The following is a 16,511-nucleotide window of genomic DNA, read 5'->3' on the forward strand; positions in this document are numbered from 1 at the left end:
CTGACACACAGACAGCATTCACACGAGGTGAATTTAGGAGGCTGACAATATACCTTTCTATGTTAAAGTAAAGGTTCATGCTTCTCCAGGCTCCTATGTTCATTCATTTGGTAGAAAATATCTGAAAACGAAAAAATATGATGGTAAATGTAAAACCAAAAAGAAGATTGAAGGGGGGAAAAAAAGTAAGGAAAGTAATTTTTTTGTGTGATCCTAGAATATAAAACCTGATGAGACATACAAAGCTATAAAGTGTTATGAGACCCCAGGAGATGGCAGATTAAAATGTGCAAGGGCGATTTCCACCAATAAAGGTGGAGACAGCGGCTGCTCTACCGCTGTGCTCTGCTCCACCAAGCAAAGAGAATGGTCTGAATAGATTTCAGCAACCTTCATAAAGCCAGGACTAAAGCCACTTCACAAAAGGGGAATAGAAACCAAGCCAATCAATTAATGCCCCCCAACAATGACGAGCACAGACATGGAGAAATGCTTTCAGACCCGGTGTGCATCTGAAACTTGCTGGGGTCCAACATCCTGTGGCATTGAGCAGGAGAGTCAGGGTCTACTCTCCACATGTTCACCGCTGCTTTATTTGTGTGTTCATGCACTTGTGTTCTAATGTATTTGTTTGCGTATGTGTGGGTTGGGAAGCTCACTATTGAATGAGTACATTCAACAGAGAACCTAGCTCTTTAAATGCCAATGAAAATAAAGAGAGGGAAATTGTAGGCACTCTGAAGCAATGGGGAAAAAACCAACAGAGCGAGACAGAGAAAGCAAAACCTTACAGTGCCAAGAGAGACTTCATAAGGTTTAGCAGCTCTCCACTCAAATATATGGTGGCCATAAATCCTCCACTTAATGTCCTTTGGGCTCCACTTTTTATGGGTAGTGACAATGACAGTGAATGACTTATTTAAAAAAAAAGTTAATCAACAGAGCAAATTTCAACAAGGCTGTCTGGACAAGCGCCAAGATTTACTCTTTCAAAAAACCCTATTCAGGTAATGAAAGTCAACATTACGTACTGTTGCACCACACAAGACATTCAAAGGGATGTAAAATATTATGTTTCCACTGAAGTTTGGAAGGAGTGAATCATTAAATAGAAACCAAGCAGACCAATACATGATACGGTCACACTTGAAATAAATTTGTGTTCTGTTTCTTATTTTCGCTTTGTTTGTTGACATTTGCAGTGACAATGCAGGCATTACATGACAAAATACATTGTAAAGTATCAGCTGTAAAATCTACTACTCAGGTCTCAAATGTAACAACTAAATCCGCCTACCAGCATTGCTAAAGTGCACTAAATGTTTAGTTTAGAAAAAAGGCAAATGTAAAAATGTCAATTTGACTTTTTAATCCCAGTTGCTCTACAAATTATTGAATTTTTGAATTTCTTCACTCTGAGCAGTTTCCAGGTAACCACTGAAGTCTCCAGAAAGTTACTGTGTCTGTCCCCAAAAATAGTCTGTATAGAATAAAATAGTCTCACATAACCCCCTATGAAACAGACAATTATCTTTTTTACACGTAGGCTTTTGTATGAATTAAACAAACAAGATATAACGTGTTGATTAGAGAGATTCAGAGCTTCTGGTAGGCAGATTTTGTCACTGGTTGGACAGAAAGTGATTAGGTGTATTTCCTATAATGACGCACTTCTACGTTAAAGTTGTATCCCAGCTATTTAATGTTCACTTCAACAAAGGCAGGGGGCTTTTTAAAAGAATGGTCACATTTGAAGCAAGAGAGGCATCTGATACCTAAACATTTAGTCCCTGAGATCCAGAAACTACATTGCCCATAATGCAACTCAATAGTTTCGTTCATTAGGCCCCCCTGATTACATCATCAGGGTTATTTTTTCAAACTGTGGAAAGCTCACAGTCACAGTAGAAATTATGTACACGCTGAGTAGAACTCTCATGATGACTAAACTGAACTTCATGAGTAAAATCAGTGGAGTGCCCCCAGCGCAATAAAGTCTTACATAGTACAAAGATATTCAAGAACAGGGCCAGTAATATTAAACCGAAAAACAGTACTTGAGTAAATGCACTTAATCCAATATAGTATCAGCCTTTTGTGTCATATATAGTGCCCTAAGCAGCCTCTGTAATACAATTGCTGCAAAGTCGACAGTTTTTAGAAGAGATGGGATCGCTCTCAATATTTTGTGTGTGTGTGTGTGTGTTATTAAAGCTCAACCATCAAGGCTTTGCGGATGAAAAGGCTTGTCATTGTGTATATTGTTTATGGGAACTTGTTTCCCTTCTGGTTTGATGATTACTCATTTTGTAACACCCCTCCTTATAACTGGTCCATCATATTCAAGTGTGCACCATCATTCACTGTGGCATCGAGGCGTTTCAATAATCATGTGCATGCCCAAACAATACTCTGTCCAAGGATTACTCACAGTTTTCTTTGGAGAGTCAGTTTGTTTTTGTCCATATATCCATGACTCCATATAACCGAGCTCTGTGATGTGAGCCTTTTCTCTCCATGTTTCTAGTTGTTCACAGTCAGTCTTGATGGCTCATCAAGTTGTCACGGCCTTCGAGCTTTTACAGCATTCCTTTCTTTATGTAACTATAGGCGATTTTTTTTTCATCAGTGCACACTGACTGCGCTGTAAAATAAGCCCATGAGCAGACCAAAAGCTTTGAGGTGCACTCAAGGCCAGGTACGTTGTGTTGATATTGGAAGGAAGAGTCCTGCCCTCCTTCAGAGTTGTTCAGAGCGTGAAGCCACTTTAGGCTTGGCCTTCCTTTTCGAAGGAATAGTAGGAAATTGCAGTCTTTGAAAGTCTGCCTTAGGGTTTTGTATGTGTGAAAACAAAGGTACTACAACACGAGAGAAAGCTGTGTGGGAGAGAAATGGAGAAGGAGAAAAGAGAATAAAGTTTGGTCGCCATGGCTTTGGTTTCACGTTCAACAGAGGAGTCATTATCAATTGCGAGAGGAGGAGAGAGGGATGGTGACTTAACGACTACCAGCCCAAAAGACATGATAGATGCCTTTAATAACCTCTGGCTGTTTTTTTTGTGTCCTCCAGGATTTGTTGTTATTAACATCTAGGTCGTATTATGATGACCACCTCTTTCAGCGTCTCCCACATCACGCTGGGCGTCAGTCCAGACAGTCAAAATAAACACAGTCAAAAGCCTCCCTGAACTTGTGCTGATGTGGCACTGGTTGATGGTGCCGGTGTGTCTCAGTCGTGACCAAGGGATGTGGCTTCACAATAGTCAGCAGTGAGGAGAAAGCACAAGATCCTGCTTGGTGGTCACCTGTTGAATCGGTTGCAATCTACACCTCAAAGCCCCGTAGCCACTGAAACAACGCCACCACACTACTGCTTGCAAAGGCGTGTTTAGGTAAATGGTGTTTGATGGTTTTAATAAGCATTTCCATTACGAAGAGGAAGGAGGAAGGAGAAAGCTCACTGGGAATGCACGCAGGACCACGGGAGCCATAAGGACGCATGCTCATCACTGCTGAAAGAAAAAATGAGAACATTTTATTGTGCTTCCATTTCTTTTGAAAATAGCAATCACAAACACTCAGTCCTTTAGTGTGTCTAAGTAGCTTCAAGCTCTATCACAAGCATAGATTTGGTGAGGGCCCATGTTTTATTAATTTGCAGATGAGCTCAGCTATTGATGGCGTTTGGCTGCCCATGGGTTCAATTAGGATAATACAGGGAGAGGGGCAGATTATGGGCGGCTATTTAAGTGAGGGTATATCTCTTCCTGACAGTTATAGTCCACATGCAACAAATTGCACCTCGGTGGCTGTGAGCGGCGCCACATCAGTCCTCCGGTGATGAAACATGGCTGTGTGGCAGGTCAGCCGCGTGGAGACGACACCAGGCTGTGTGAGCCATGAAGCCTGTCCTCTCTGTGCTAACAACACAGGTCTGAGTCCAGCCTATTCCCATTCAGTTAATATGGGCCATTTAGAAAACAGCGGTCTATATGGTGGTGTGCTGAGTGCACACTCTACCCAGCCAGCCCAAACCAGTCCCACTTAGCATGACACTCTCTAAACTATTGCACTCCTTCTCACCGGCACACTCAGGGTTGAACGCCTGTGAGTGTTGACAGCTGAACAGGGCAAAACCGAACCATGTAAACATCCCGGTTTACAAATACAAGCCAGAGTGCGTGAATATTCTCACATTCAACCATAAAAGGAGGAACAGTTGTGGCCTGCGTGTGGGACAAGAAACTGCTCACGGCCTTCCTTTCTATGTTTTGGGGTGAACATGACTGATCGGGGGCCTTGACTGTAACTTGCAATGAAAACAGTCTACTGTACATTGTCTCCGGAGCACATTGTGTGAAATTGAATAGGGAGGCCTATAAAGTCAAAGCGGAGACACCGACCCAAGCATGCAGAGCCTTTCGGTTATCTTACTTTTCTGTTCAGTCCGTTCAAAGCATTAAAACTGCAGACAGCTCTATAGAGAGTGGCCGAGCTGTTTTCTTTTGCTTAGGCAAATGACGACTGTTTCTCAGCTGCATTGGGGCAGTATGTTTAGGCTACAGTCAGTGAGATAACCCAGTCCTCCCCTCCACCCCCTGTCAGCAACAGTTGGGGAAAGAGTGAGCATACACAGGAGCGGTAACTGGCTAAGGAAGAAGATCCTCCTCAGTTTTAGCTTCTTTTCTTTCTTTTCTGTCTGTCTTTGTATTTTAACAACCTCTCTCCTCAACTTGATTCAACTGGCTTGCTCTGCCACCAGGTAAAGTGTAGTACTCTCTTAGATGCAACGCACAAAAAAATCTGTCACAAATCCAGAATTTCTAACAATAATACTGTATAATTTGTCAACATGGCTGTAAAAGGAAATGATAAAGGCTTGTTGAAAAAAGGACTTGCAAAAATGCAGTGAACATCCCAAGATCACCTGAATATCTATACATCTTAATTCCTGACCTGTGAAGTACTTTATCATCCTGACCCACTAACCCTTCCCTCTCCTTGTTTGCCTGCCACAGCTTTCCCCGTTCTCTGCTTCAGCCAGGCCGGGGCAATAGGGCACCGCTAATGTGTTTGGTGGGTCATTAATTCTTCGGATGGCCATGGGGGCAGCGGAGCAGGCAAGCTTTGTTGTTTGATGTTGGGCGAAATGGTGGTGGGGAAGGCAAAGCAGATGTTTGTGTTGGCTGGCGAGGGAAAGTAGCATACTTGATGCCAACCCAATCACCATCTCATGCTAGGCAACAGCTGCCCAAACACATTTCAGCCCAAAGTCTGGCAAAGACAGGCGAGGGTGACCAGATAAGCTTTACCTCACTTTTCCTTTCTTTCTTCATGTTCCTTTAGCCCTGACTTCATTTATGTTTTGAATACACCATAGCTGCTCACTTGAAGGACTGTCCTGTGACCAGTTTCATCCTTTTTCTGGTTTTCAAAATAAGTTAGATTATTCAAGGAGATTGTGTTTTAAGTTTTGAAGCCAAAGGTGAACTGGACACTGATAAATATAAAAGACACAGTAGTTTGTCTGCTTGTCTGTCTTTGTTGCGTGTCGCTGATGTTCACTGTGGTTTTGCCTTTGAGGAAAGATGGGAATCAGAGAGGACACAAAGAAAAGGAACCATAGAATAACCCAGATTTTTTCGCTGGCCACGGTAAAAATATAACAATGTATGCGCATACATAGACCCCTGAACAAGGACAGTTCATTTAACTCTCTCCTGCCTCTCCGCTCAACTGATATGAGCCATTCATCACCGCCCACCTTCATATCTGTACTCTGCCCAGGAAGGACAGAGTGTGTATGTGTGTTTGTGTATGTGTGCGTGAAAACAGATTAAAGATAAATATCTTCTACGTTGCCCACACGTTTTGATACTGTTGTAGAATTTCCCGGAATTTATGAGATTCAGACTGCAGGGCTACAGTTTGCGTCCAGCTAACACTTAGAGTGTGCTGCCCTCTGCTGCTCTTTTCATGAACATCTGGACAGCTGCTGTTCAGAAAACACACTTTGCTAGGATTTATGCTGAACAATACTGTGCTTGTATCAACGTTTTATACTCTTCGTCCAGTAAAAATAAAAGCCCTTTACTTCTTTTCTGCGTCCACTGATCAACCCTTCACCCCCTGAATGACATGTAATCAATTCAAATGGTTTTCTAGTGAAGTGTTGATTTTTATACACCTCCCCCAAAAAGAATCCATTTTAAACAGCATGTGCAAGAGGATTTAAGGGTTTTGATGCCCTATGATTGTGTCCATAAATATATATTATTAATATATTTTGTGGCTTGTAATGTACTGTAGGTGTAAATGCTCACCTGCCCAGCGGCTGGGGATGAAAAGTTGCTGTTTAGCTATATCTCTGTGAAATGCATCAGGTTTCAAGCTTGAAGTCAATGTTTTATTATACATGGACCCTGTTAAATAAACTTAAAACACAATATTTATCCTGTATATGTTCCTTGCTGACACAGGCTTTTTGTAAACACTGATCTTTCCTGCAGTGTGTATATATTACCAGAGTATTGTAAACTAACATAAATAGTCAAAAAAAATAAAAAAATAGAAGCCTAAATGGGCCCTATGGACACTTCACTGAATTAGCAATTCGGGGTACATAATTCCTTTAATATGCAGTAATGTTTACTCACACAGAAGTTTGGATTATCACTGGGAAAATATTTATCCCCGCTGCTACTAATTGCATCCTCACCACCTTAATTACAAAGCACTTTCCTTGCTCTAATTTGATGTTTGCTTCAAGATACAAAAGGCAGTTCAAAAGAGGCATACCTCAGATGATGCTAAGATGAAAAGTTCACTTACGACTCATTACTTGCCCCACTCTGTGTGTCATTGTGCTGTATGTTTGGTAGCTGCATACAAGATAATGAGAAGGCATGCACCTGAGATGCAGGAAGATGTCCATTCCCGAATTATCACTGGCTCATTCGTCATCTCTAACTTAATAAAAGGTGGAGCGAGGGAATCAAAGGAGGCAAGTAATGAGGACTCACAATAGCCGGCGAGGTAACCGTGGTTACGTGTGGTGCATTAATGTATGTAATCTGTTACTGCGTCTGTGACAAGACAAGGACATGTAGCGTGCTAATTAAAGAAACCTTCCACTGCTCCTCGCTAAGACACAGGTCATATCTCATTACTGATGGTTTCGATGCATGGGGAGTCATTCATTACTGGCCATTTGGAGGGAAAAAGGGGAGGATGTGGGGATGGAGGGGATTCCTGTTTGCACATAGCATGCAAAGCTAATTTCCTCATATTAGACCAGTATGAATAGATGTAGATCATCCCAGCATCGCCATGTGAGGGATTTATTATATAGATTTTTAAATCTTTACTCTGCTGTCACTTCCCAACGAACAAAGAATAAAAATGAATGTAGAAAGGAATGCCTTTGTTCAAAAACATTATTTTATTTTTTAAATGAAGGGGTATTTACATGAAAAAGAGTCAATGGCTAAGGTTAATGTCATGTGCATTACTAAATAGAAAAAATATATAATTGAAAAATAAAATAAACCACGTCTTCAAAATGCTTTTGTTTCTGACACACCAACTTGAAAAAAAAATTGTTTTAAAAAAATACACAGCTGAGCTGACTGCTGGGATGAGGGCTCAAGAATGAAACCGATCCTGCTTCATGAAAAGGAGACGCACAGCCTTACGGTCAGTGCTTGTACCTGGAAGTTCAGTGCACAGGGACACATGTGTTGCAACCATAAAATGGTAGTGCACAGGCAGAAAGGCTGGTCTGCCATTTAAAAACAGCATTTTAGTGGCTCCAGTAATGTTGCACACAAAGCCTGGGGAATGTCTTTTTGTTCCTAAAGGCTGTATTGTAGCCCCCCTATAGACAGAAATAACTATGTTTTCCTACATGCTCAAATGCCACATAAACAGTCCCTCTATAAAATAAAAGACTGAGAAAGTCTAAGAGTATGAAAGGTTGTAGAGTGCATGGGTGTAACTTTTGTTTTGGTTTCTCTTTGTGGTCATGAGAAGCTCGTCATGTTATGACCACCATATTTTTCCACGATCACAAGAAAACAAAAATAACCGTAACTCCTTAACTAGTCTGATCTATAATCGACGGTTATTACTTTGTGTTCATTGTTAAATAACCACAGGTGCCGTCACTCTCTAAAGAGGACTAGCATAGTGATACTAAATGGACTCTTCCTTTGGTTGTAGTTGCATCAGTTTATAATAACGGTGTTGAATTCTGATGTGGCAATGCTGCTAATTATAGAGGATTATTCCCATGTCACAATCTCCAGCATAATTATTTAATGATCATGACAAGACACGATGGGTTGTGTCAAGATCACCAAGGGATGTCATATAGGATCATGAAATAATTAGTCAATTACAAGATCAGGAGAAAATAAAACATAAAAATAATAGCTAGAAAGCAACACCTTTGCATAGCACTGCCATGGATGCACAATATTTTAATAATCATCTATGTTTCTTCTGCACCAGGAACAATAAACTCACCGGACTAGTAATTAAATATGAGATCAATGTAAACCCAAGTACATGCAGTAGTTGATGGAAAAATAGCAAAAGTGCTCAAAATTCCCTGTCTTGCTGTGATGAGAAAAAAAAAAAAAAAATTGTAATCCGCACAAAAACCAAATCCATGGCCCGACCCTCCACTACATTTAACTTAAATCTATTGAAAAGATTTTTTAAATACTCTACCAACTAAAGGACAGAAAACATAACTTCCTTTGCTAAGTTAACACCCATGGCTTCTACAGGTCCCCGTCTGAATATGAAAGCAAATGAGCAGTCCAAGACAAGTGCAAATCCTCCCTGAGACTGGTCCATGTACTTACACAGACAACAGATTCAGCATACAGCCCAAGTACCCAACTAGGAGACTAAACAGGTCAAACTGACCGGCCTAAAATTGTGATTGGTGCCATTTCTGCAGCTACAGTAGCACTGTTTTCATACAACATTTAAGACAAAACACAGGGATTCATCATCATCAGTCACAATATGGCTCTGAGAGCAGCATGTAAACCAGACTGGTCAGAAATCAAGTGGATCACAAAAAATGTTTAAGTTGATCACACAGTTATTATTGCTAAATTGATTATCATTTTGATTTATTTGAATGATGAACCCCCTCCAGATACCTGGCCAGGACCTGGTTTCCATTCACAGATATGTAGATCTGTGTGATACCACAGTAACTGGAAATGGGTGGGAAGAGCTGAGTGAAGTGAATCAGCATGTGATGATCTGACATGCCTCGAGGCTGACAGGTCATCATGTGTCTCTGAGGTGACCACGGCACTGCAGGCTCTGGAAGTGGGCCTGCCTCAGGATGCGGTTGATCTGCAGGTAGGACACCAGGTCTGTAGGGCCAGCCAGTTCTGAGGAGTCACTAGAGCCGAGTGGACTGCAGGGGCCCGTAGCACACTGACTGCTACAGCTCCCAGCAGAGTGTTCTGGGCTGCTGATGCTGCTGCTGCTGCTGCTCTCACTGTTGGATGACTGAAATGCAGATGTCAATGTTAGCAGAGGGCTAGCCTAACATGAACCTCTACATCCAGCGCTTCCACAATAACATGCACATCACCTTCATTGACTAAAGTGGCTTTCAATTTAATGTTTTGTCAAACGAAATGACATAGGCAAACTAAGGGTGCTTCCACACCTAACTGGTCTGGTACAGTTCAAACAAACTGGTGCTTTTTCCCTTCTTGATTAGTTGTTTATGCTGGTTTGTTTGTGGTGCAAAGCAGACCAACCACAGGATTTTGCAATATAGATAGTATTTTGGGCATCAATTCAAAATCTAATCCACTATTAAATCCATCTGTTGATAGTGAAACCTGGAATGAAAGCGATCTCCTAACTATAGGGATGTCATGAGAACCAATACTTCCGAATCAAGTCGATACTAAAATTCTGAAGACATGTTGGTATTCATTTTGCTAGGTACCGAAGGTACTGGAGATCCAACATGTGAAAGATAGCGACATCCTCTGACAACTTTCACATTTGTTAGTTGTTTTATGTTCAAATGTTTATGTTAAAAGAGTGTATGTTGTACATGGGATTTATTGTTTCCTCCCCACTTCACTCTAAGGAGCTTTGAGTTTCAATGATAAAGCGCTATATAATTGCGTTACATCAGAATCAAGAGTATTTTATTGATTCCCGAGGAGGAATTCTTTAAAAAGGAGGGGGAAGGGGACTTGTGTTCTCTGCATTTAGGAGGCAGACACCATCTCCACATTTAAGAGTAGGCTTAAGACTTTCCTCTTTGATAAAGCTTATAGTTAGGGCTGGCTCAGGTGAGTCCTGAACCATCCCTTAGTTATGCTGCTATAGGCCTAGACTGCCGGGGGATTTCCTATGATGCACTGAGCTCCTCTCTCCTCTACCTTCTCTCCCTCTGTATGCAACCTCATCCCATTATTGCATGTTACTAACACAACTTCTCCCCTTTCCGGTAGTCTTGTGCTTTCTCGTCCCTCTCCTCTCTCCTCCTATCACTTCCTGCAGGTGTTTCTGGCTCTGGAGCTGTGGAGTCTGGATCTGTGGCTGTGAGTCACCTGCTGCCCCCGTGTTCCTGCTCGACACCCTCTGCTACAACAACTATTGTTACTAGTCCTCTTGTTATTATAATCATTAACATTACGATTATCATCATTAACTCTACTATACATATCTGTACCATTTTTCATTTAGTCTATAGCAACATCACCTTTACTGTCTGTACAGCTGTGTGTGTATATTATGTAGTCTCTCTCTCTCTCTCTCTCTCTCTCTCTCTCTCTCTCTCTCTCTCTCTCTCTCTCTCTCTCTCTCTCTCTCTCTCTCTCTCTCTCTCTCTCCCTCCAGATGGCCGCCCACCCTGAGCCATGGTTTGCTCGAGGTTTCTGCCTCTTAAAAGGAAGTTTTTCCTTGCCTCTGTCGCCTAGTGCTTGCTCTTGGTGGGAACTGTTGGGCTTCTGTAAATAGCATCACAGAGTACGGTCTAGACCTGCTCTTTTATGAAAAGCGCTGTGAGATAACTGTTGTTGTGATTTGGCGCTATATAAATAAAATTGAATTTAACCCATCCTAATTAGGAGCAGTGGGCTGCCATTGTACGGCGCCTGGGGAGCAATTGGGGGTTCAGGGCCTTGCTCAGGCAGCAGGGGTTGTAGCCAAATATGTGGTCTGGTTGCTGCCACACCGACCATTGGTCACTGCCTTGCTGCCCCACGAACCACTAGTTACTGCCTTGCTGCCTGGCTGCCACACCGACCACTGGTTGCTACCAGTCTCTAAGGGAAGGCTCCTTTCTGTTCCTTGTCACACAAACTGTGGCTGTATTAAAAAAGGTCAGTTTCAAGTTTTTATACAGTCTATGGTTCCAAAGTAGACCTAAAGTGACCTTAGATCATTTAAATTATCTCAACTGGCAGATAATACAATTTTTTTGTCTAATAGAGAGGAATGGATCAAAGCAATTAGATGTGTTGAGGAATTTTCTACTGTATCAGGCTTAAGAATGAACTTGAACAAATCTGTTTATTAGGCTACCACTTAAGGAATGTGAACTATCAGAAGTTAATGGTATCCCTGTGAAGAACCCAGTTACATACCTGGGTGTGATAAGAATGAAAAACTCTGCAATAACCTAAACTTCAGCCCTATGATTAAACAAATAATGTAAAAAGGTTCAACATGTGGTGGATGAGGCATCTTTCACTGACTGGTAGAGTTCTACTATCTAATACTGAGGGAATATCCATATCTATGTATCCTTATCACTGGAAATGCCTACTGAAATATACAAAGAATTAGATAAGATCTTATTTAATTTCATTTGGAGGAACAAACGTCATTTAGGGAAAGATACCCTATGCAACATAAAAAATTGAGATCTGGAGGTTTTAAGTTTTGAAACCTTAAACAATACTTTCCAAAGTTAAATGGCTAACTAAGTTGACAAAATGGCCTGGAAATGAATAGATAGTATTTTATTCGCATGGTTGCCTTTATTCAATTCAAAAACACCAAAGTATGAAGAAGACATGGTGAACCAGACTTAATCTTTTAATTTGGCGAGAGAGGGCATGAGATGAGGCTCCACAGTCTTGGGTTGCTGCCACACAGACCACTCCTCACTGCCACACAGACCACTGCTGCCACACTGGTCGGTGTGATCGCTGCCACTAGGGGCGCTAAAGATAGTGGTCGCTGCCACACTGACCACTGGTTGCAGTTGGTTGTATCTACTATGTAATACATCTTTATCATAATTCTTTGTTAAATATACTATGTTATCGATTATGCCTACTCTTATTGTTGCACTATATATTGCGGTTTGTGTGGTTATAGCCTTTCTACAGTAACAAATATATCTAGATCATAATACTTTGTTAAATATAGCCTACTAATTTTTGATTAACTATATTCTTATTGTTAAAATCAGTCTAGCCAACAAGTGGTCACCACACTTTCCTTCACACTGGTCTTCTTCTTGTAGGCAAGAACCAAAGATAGAGAGATTTATTACTGCAGGTTAACCACACAAACTGCAATATACAGTGCACCAATAAGAATATAGGCATAATCGATAATATTGTAGGCTATATTTATCAAAGTATTGTGATCTAGATAGATGTATTAGCCTACTGTAGATTGGCTACAACCACACAAACTGCAATATACTGTACGCCTACAGTGCATTAATAAGATATAAGAGTATATTTTACAAAGTATTGTGATATAGAAAGATGTACACACACACTATAATAACACAGGCCTTGTTATAGGCAAGGACTAAAGATAGATAGGTGTAGGCTATTACTGTAGGTATAACCACACAAATTGCAATATATAGTGCAACAATAAGAGTAGGTATAATCCATAATATTTTAACAAAGAATTATGATAAAGATGTATTACAGTAGATATAACCAACTGCAACCAGTGGTCAGTGTGGCAGCGACCACTGACCAGTGTGGCAGCAGTGTGGAGCCTCATCTCATGCCCACACCCACAAACACACACACAGCAGTCCACTACTTGCCCCTGATGTCTGCGATATTGCAACAAAGTTTGAGTTTCAATAGCGTGAAAAATGCCACCAAAGCCTATTGCTCAAGGAGAGACGCAATTTTGCCCTTTATGATAGGTATAATATTTAAGTGTTATTATTTTACGCACTGATGGCCGCCGGCACACAATAGCAAGCATGTTATCATATGTAGCGCTGTACTAATTGGAGGATGCATCAAAAAGCCAATAATGCTAAACAAATAAGCAGCAGTCAATACAGAGTCTAATTCTAGTTTCATGTTCGCTGGTCGCGGCCTTAACCTGTTTGTTCAAAACTGTGAGCACGATAGTGGCTGATGGTGGAGAAGTGCAGCCATCCTGACAGTCATGCGGTGCGCAGCGTAAGGTAGTTTATTAGGAAAGTATGCTCATTTAAGTCTGTTTATGTTTTTAATGTAAACAATAAACAGATTTGTTCAAGTTCATTCTTAAGCCTGATACAGTAGAAAATTGCTTTGATCCATTCCTCTCTATTAGACAAAAAAATTGTATCATCTGCCAGTTGAGATAATTTAAATGATCTAAGGTCACTTTAGGTCTACTTTGGAACCATAGACTGTATAAAAACTTGAAACTGACCTTATTTTAATACAGCCACAGTTTGTGTGACAAGGAACAGAAAGGAGAGCGACTGTGGTAGCGACCAGTGGTCGGTGTGGCAGCGACCAGACCACAGAATTGGCTACAACCCCCTCTCTGCTCAGGAGCACCTTCGAGAATGGTTCGTGCCGGCGACCCACCGGTTCCCAAGCTACGTCCTCACAGACTGAGATAATGCCGCCCCATGGCTTTCGGTATGTCACTAGATTTTAAGTGTGAAAACTATGTCTGAACAGGAAAGCGCTACAACTACTTAGGCAACAATTAATATTTTCCTTATGTCTCTTGTTTTTGGTTTAGACAAAGTGAACCAAACTGCAGGTATCCACCTAACATCTACAAACTATTGCTAGTTAAAAGTTAGTCAAGGACAATTGTTAGCCTAGCATCTGTTACAGTTTCTTCAGTGTAAAGACGTTTCCCTTGACAGGTATTTGTACCTCAGAGTCCCAGGCATCCCGGCCTGGTTCAGGAGACAGCGGATGAGCTCTGCTCTGCCTTTTGGCTTGGGGCACCAGGTGGCCACTCTCCTCATCACCACCACTGCGCTGCCGTTTCCTGTTTGGATGAAATGAATATACGTGACACAGACATTTAAACCACACACTATATCGTTGCTGTCACCCACGCACGAACAACTGCTGCTCGCATGTGTGAACCCCGATCATTTGTTAGCATACACGAGTGACCGACATTGTTTAAATGGCTGCTGTCAGTGGTGGTATTGAAGGCCACAGTGGCGTTACTACACTTGTTTCAAGTAACATTTAATCAGTTCACGTTACATAAATTATTGTAGGCCTCGCTCACCTGTTTTCAGTCAACATATGATGGCACTAAATAAATCTCGAAGAGTTTCCTTTGAATTTGTTCGGAACAGACTGGAGGACCCGGGTGGTTGACGTTATCGACTTGTTAGCGTAAGTTAGCTTGTTTCCCGTCAGTCGATGGCCTAACGGATATCACCTGAGTTAGCAAACTAACCTCGCCTTGCTAGCTGATTATGTTGAATATTGGTGATACTCTGAGCCATTTAGGCAACACTAAAAAACGATTCGGATATAATTAACTACATATAACGTTAAACTTTAGATGATTGGCTATTAAATTGTATAAAGACCGGGCGTTAACGAGCTAGCGTTAAGCTAGCTAACGTTACTTTAGTTAACAAGACAGTCTAACGCTAGCTAACCTTCTTAGCTGATGTTGTTAAATAGCTAACCACAGCACATATTGCAGAAAAATCGCTTTGTTTCTATGATAACAAACTCAATGCCAGAGCCCGAGAAATATTACAGCTCCTTTAGTTCAATCTAGCTAGCCAGCTATAACAGGAACAGCTATCACCACAGCCAACCGCGGCAGTTGTGTTTACATGGTACTGCGGCTGCGCGAAGACCAGTCATGGTGCTGTCAAGAGCTAGTTGGAGAATCAGAGTACAGTTTTCAGTGGCATCACAGATGTAAAGTGTAGTGAGCGCGGTAGTCAGGATGGCAAAGGAGGCAACTGACAACGTGAACTATATGACAGGTTTTATTAGATTACACGTTTGTTAGATAGACAAGCTAATTTCGAAATGAAAGTAGAAGCTTACGAGCACTCAAAGGCAGCATAAAATAACACTGGCGCACATTCTATGAGTGCAGTGAAAGAAAGCTGTTATTATTGATTCATTGAAGTTAGATAAACCCCGTGAGATTAATTTGTTTCTGCTATAAAAATGCAATTGGTATCCAATCGGCAAATATTGGTTTATGGTCTGATATTACCCCCCTCCCATAAATATGTCGCTGTTTACAATAAAACTGCATGCAGCCCTACTGTTTTAGGGGTTGAACCAGATCCGTTAAATAAGACCGAATAATACCGAACTGTGTCTTCAATAAAAATCATCTACTATTTAACAGACAGTGAGCTGCAGCCCATCTCATCATATAACCAATTTATAGCTATTTAGGCTATAATATTGAACAATTTCCAGCCTAAGGACATTAGAGTTTTTGTGTGTGAATATAGGCTTATATATAACAGTTGAAATGCTGTAAACAAAACATTCAATCCGACTAAGTGGTTGACATCTTCACAACCCGGAAGTGACACCCTGTAGCGCAGTATTTCCAGCCAGCCAATAGAGTAAAAAAACGCCTCCGCCAATGACTCAAGCGAAGGAAGGGGTTGAGATTAACAGGGATTCTCAGCAGCAGCGGTCCTGTTATTATAAAGGGAAATAATCACAATGGGCAGCACCGACTCAAAACTGAACTTCAGGAAAGCAGTGATTCAGCTGACAACCAAAACACAGGTAGGCCTATTTGTGCTTCCATACAGCTCATCAAAGGATTTAAAGGGGAGATACTGTGCCGATGTGCGCACCGGAGAACATCACCGAGGAGATGAGAAAAGCGTTTAATGTGGGAGCAGAAGACAAACATTTTTGTGTTGCATGTTGTTGCATTCATTTAGGCCTATTTTACATAATCAAAATGTTTATATAGGGTTGTTGTACAAAGACTGCACGCCTGACATGATGGTCGAATTTGCGATGCAGATTACCACGAACCTTAATTAAGGCTGTACATGTTTAGTTTTGAGAAGATGAACGGTGGCGTAGTTAAATCAAAGGTGATGACGTAGGTCTGGAAATGACCACGTTTGCAGATGCGGCAGGTGGACTGTGCTTAGATCAGTGTGCCAGATAATGCTCCCTCACTCTTGCTTGAATAGAGGTTGTGTTTACTTTGCCGTTAGCTAGGTAGGCCTTGGATAAGCTCTGCTGTGTAAGTATTATGATGAAAATATATTTTAAT

At 41.3% G+C, this 16,511-nt stretch overlaps 2 protein-coding genes across 3 annotated transcripts in view; one reads left to right on the forward strand and one right to left on the reverse strand.

Moving 5' to 3' along the window:
- Positions 1–16,511, forward strand: part of hid1a (HID1 domain containing a) — a 61,783-nt gene that overhangs the window by 37,054 nt on the left and 8,218 nt on the right. The window contains exon 1 of one of the 2 annotated variants that reach the window (XM_046030367.1): positions 14,114–16,006. The exons of the other annotated variant lie outside the window; for it this stretch is intronic. Coding sequence (XP_045886323.1) covers positions 15,941–16,006 — 66 coding nt within the window. The 5' untranslated portion in view covers positions 14,114–15,940. Of the gene's footprint in view, positions 1–14,113; positions 16,007–16,511 lie in introns of those variants that run through there. 2 annotated transcript variants of the gene reach the window in all.
- On the reverse strand, positions 7,418–15,080 carry LOC123957549 (protein FAM104A). The gene is made up of 3 exons (XM_046030422.1): positions 14,514–15,080; positions 14,144–14,261; positions 7,418–9,536 (listed from the first exon to the last, which is right to left on the reverse strand). Exons 1-3 carry the CDS (start codon positions 14,528–14,530, stop codon positions 9,309–9,311), a joined length of 363 nt encoding a protein of 120 aa, XP_045886378.1. The 5' UTR covers positions 14,531–15,080; the 3' UTR covers positions 7,418–9,308.

This window comes from Micropterus dolomieu, linkage group LG02 (assembly GCF_021292245.1).
Source record: "Micropterus dolomieu isolate WLL.071019.BEF.003 ecotype Adirondacks linkage group LG02, ASM2129224v1, whole genome shotgun sequence".
Classification (NCBI taxonomy): Eukaryota; Metazoa; Chordata; class Actinopteri; order Centrarchiformes; family Centrarchidae; genus Micropterus; species Micropterus dolomieu.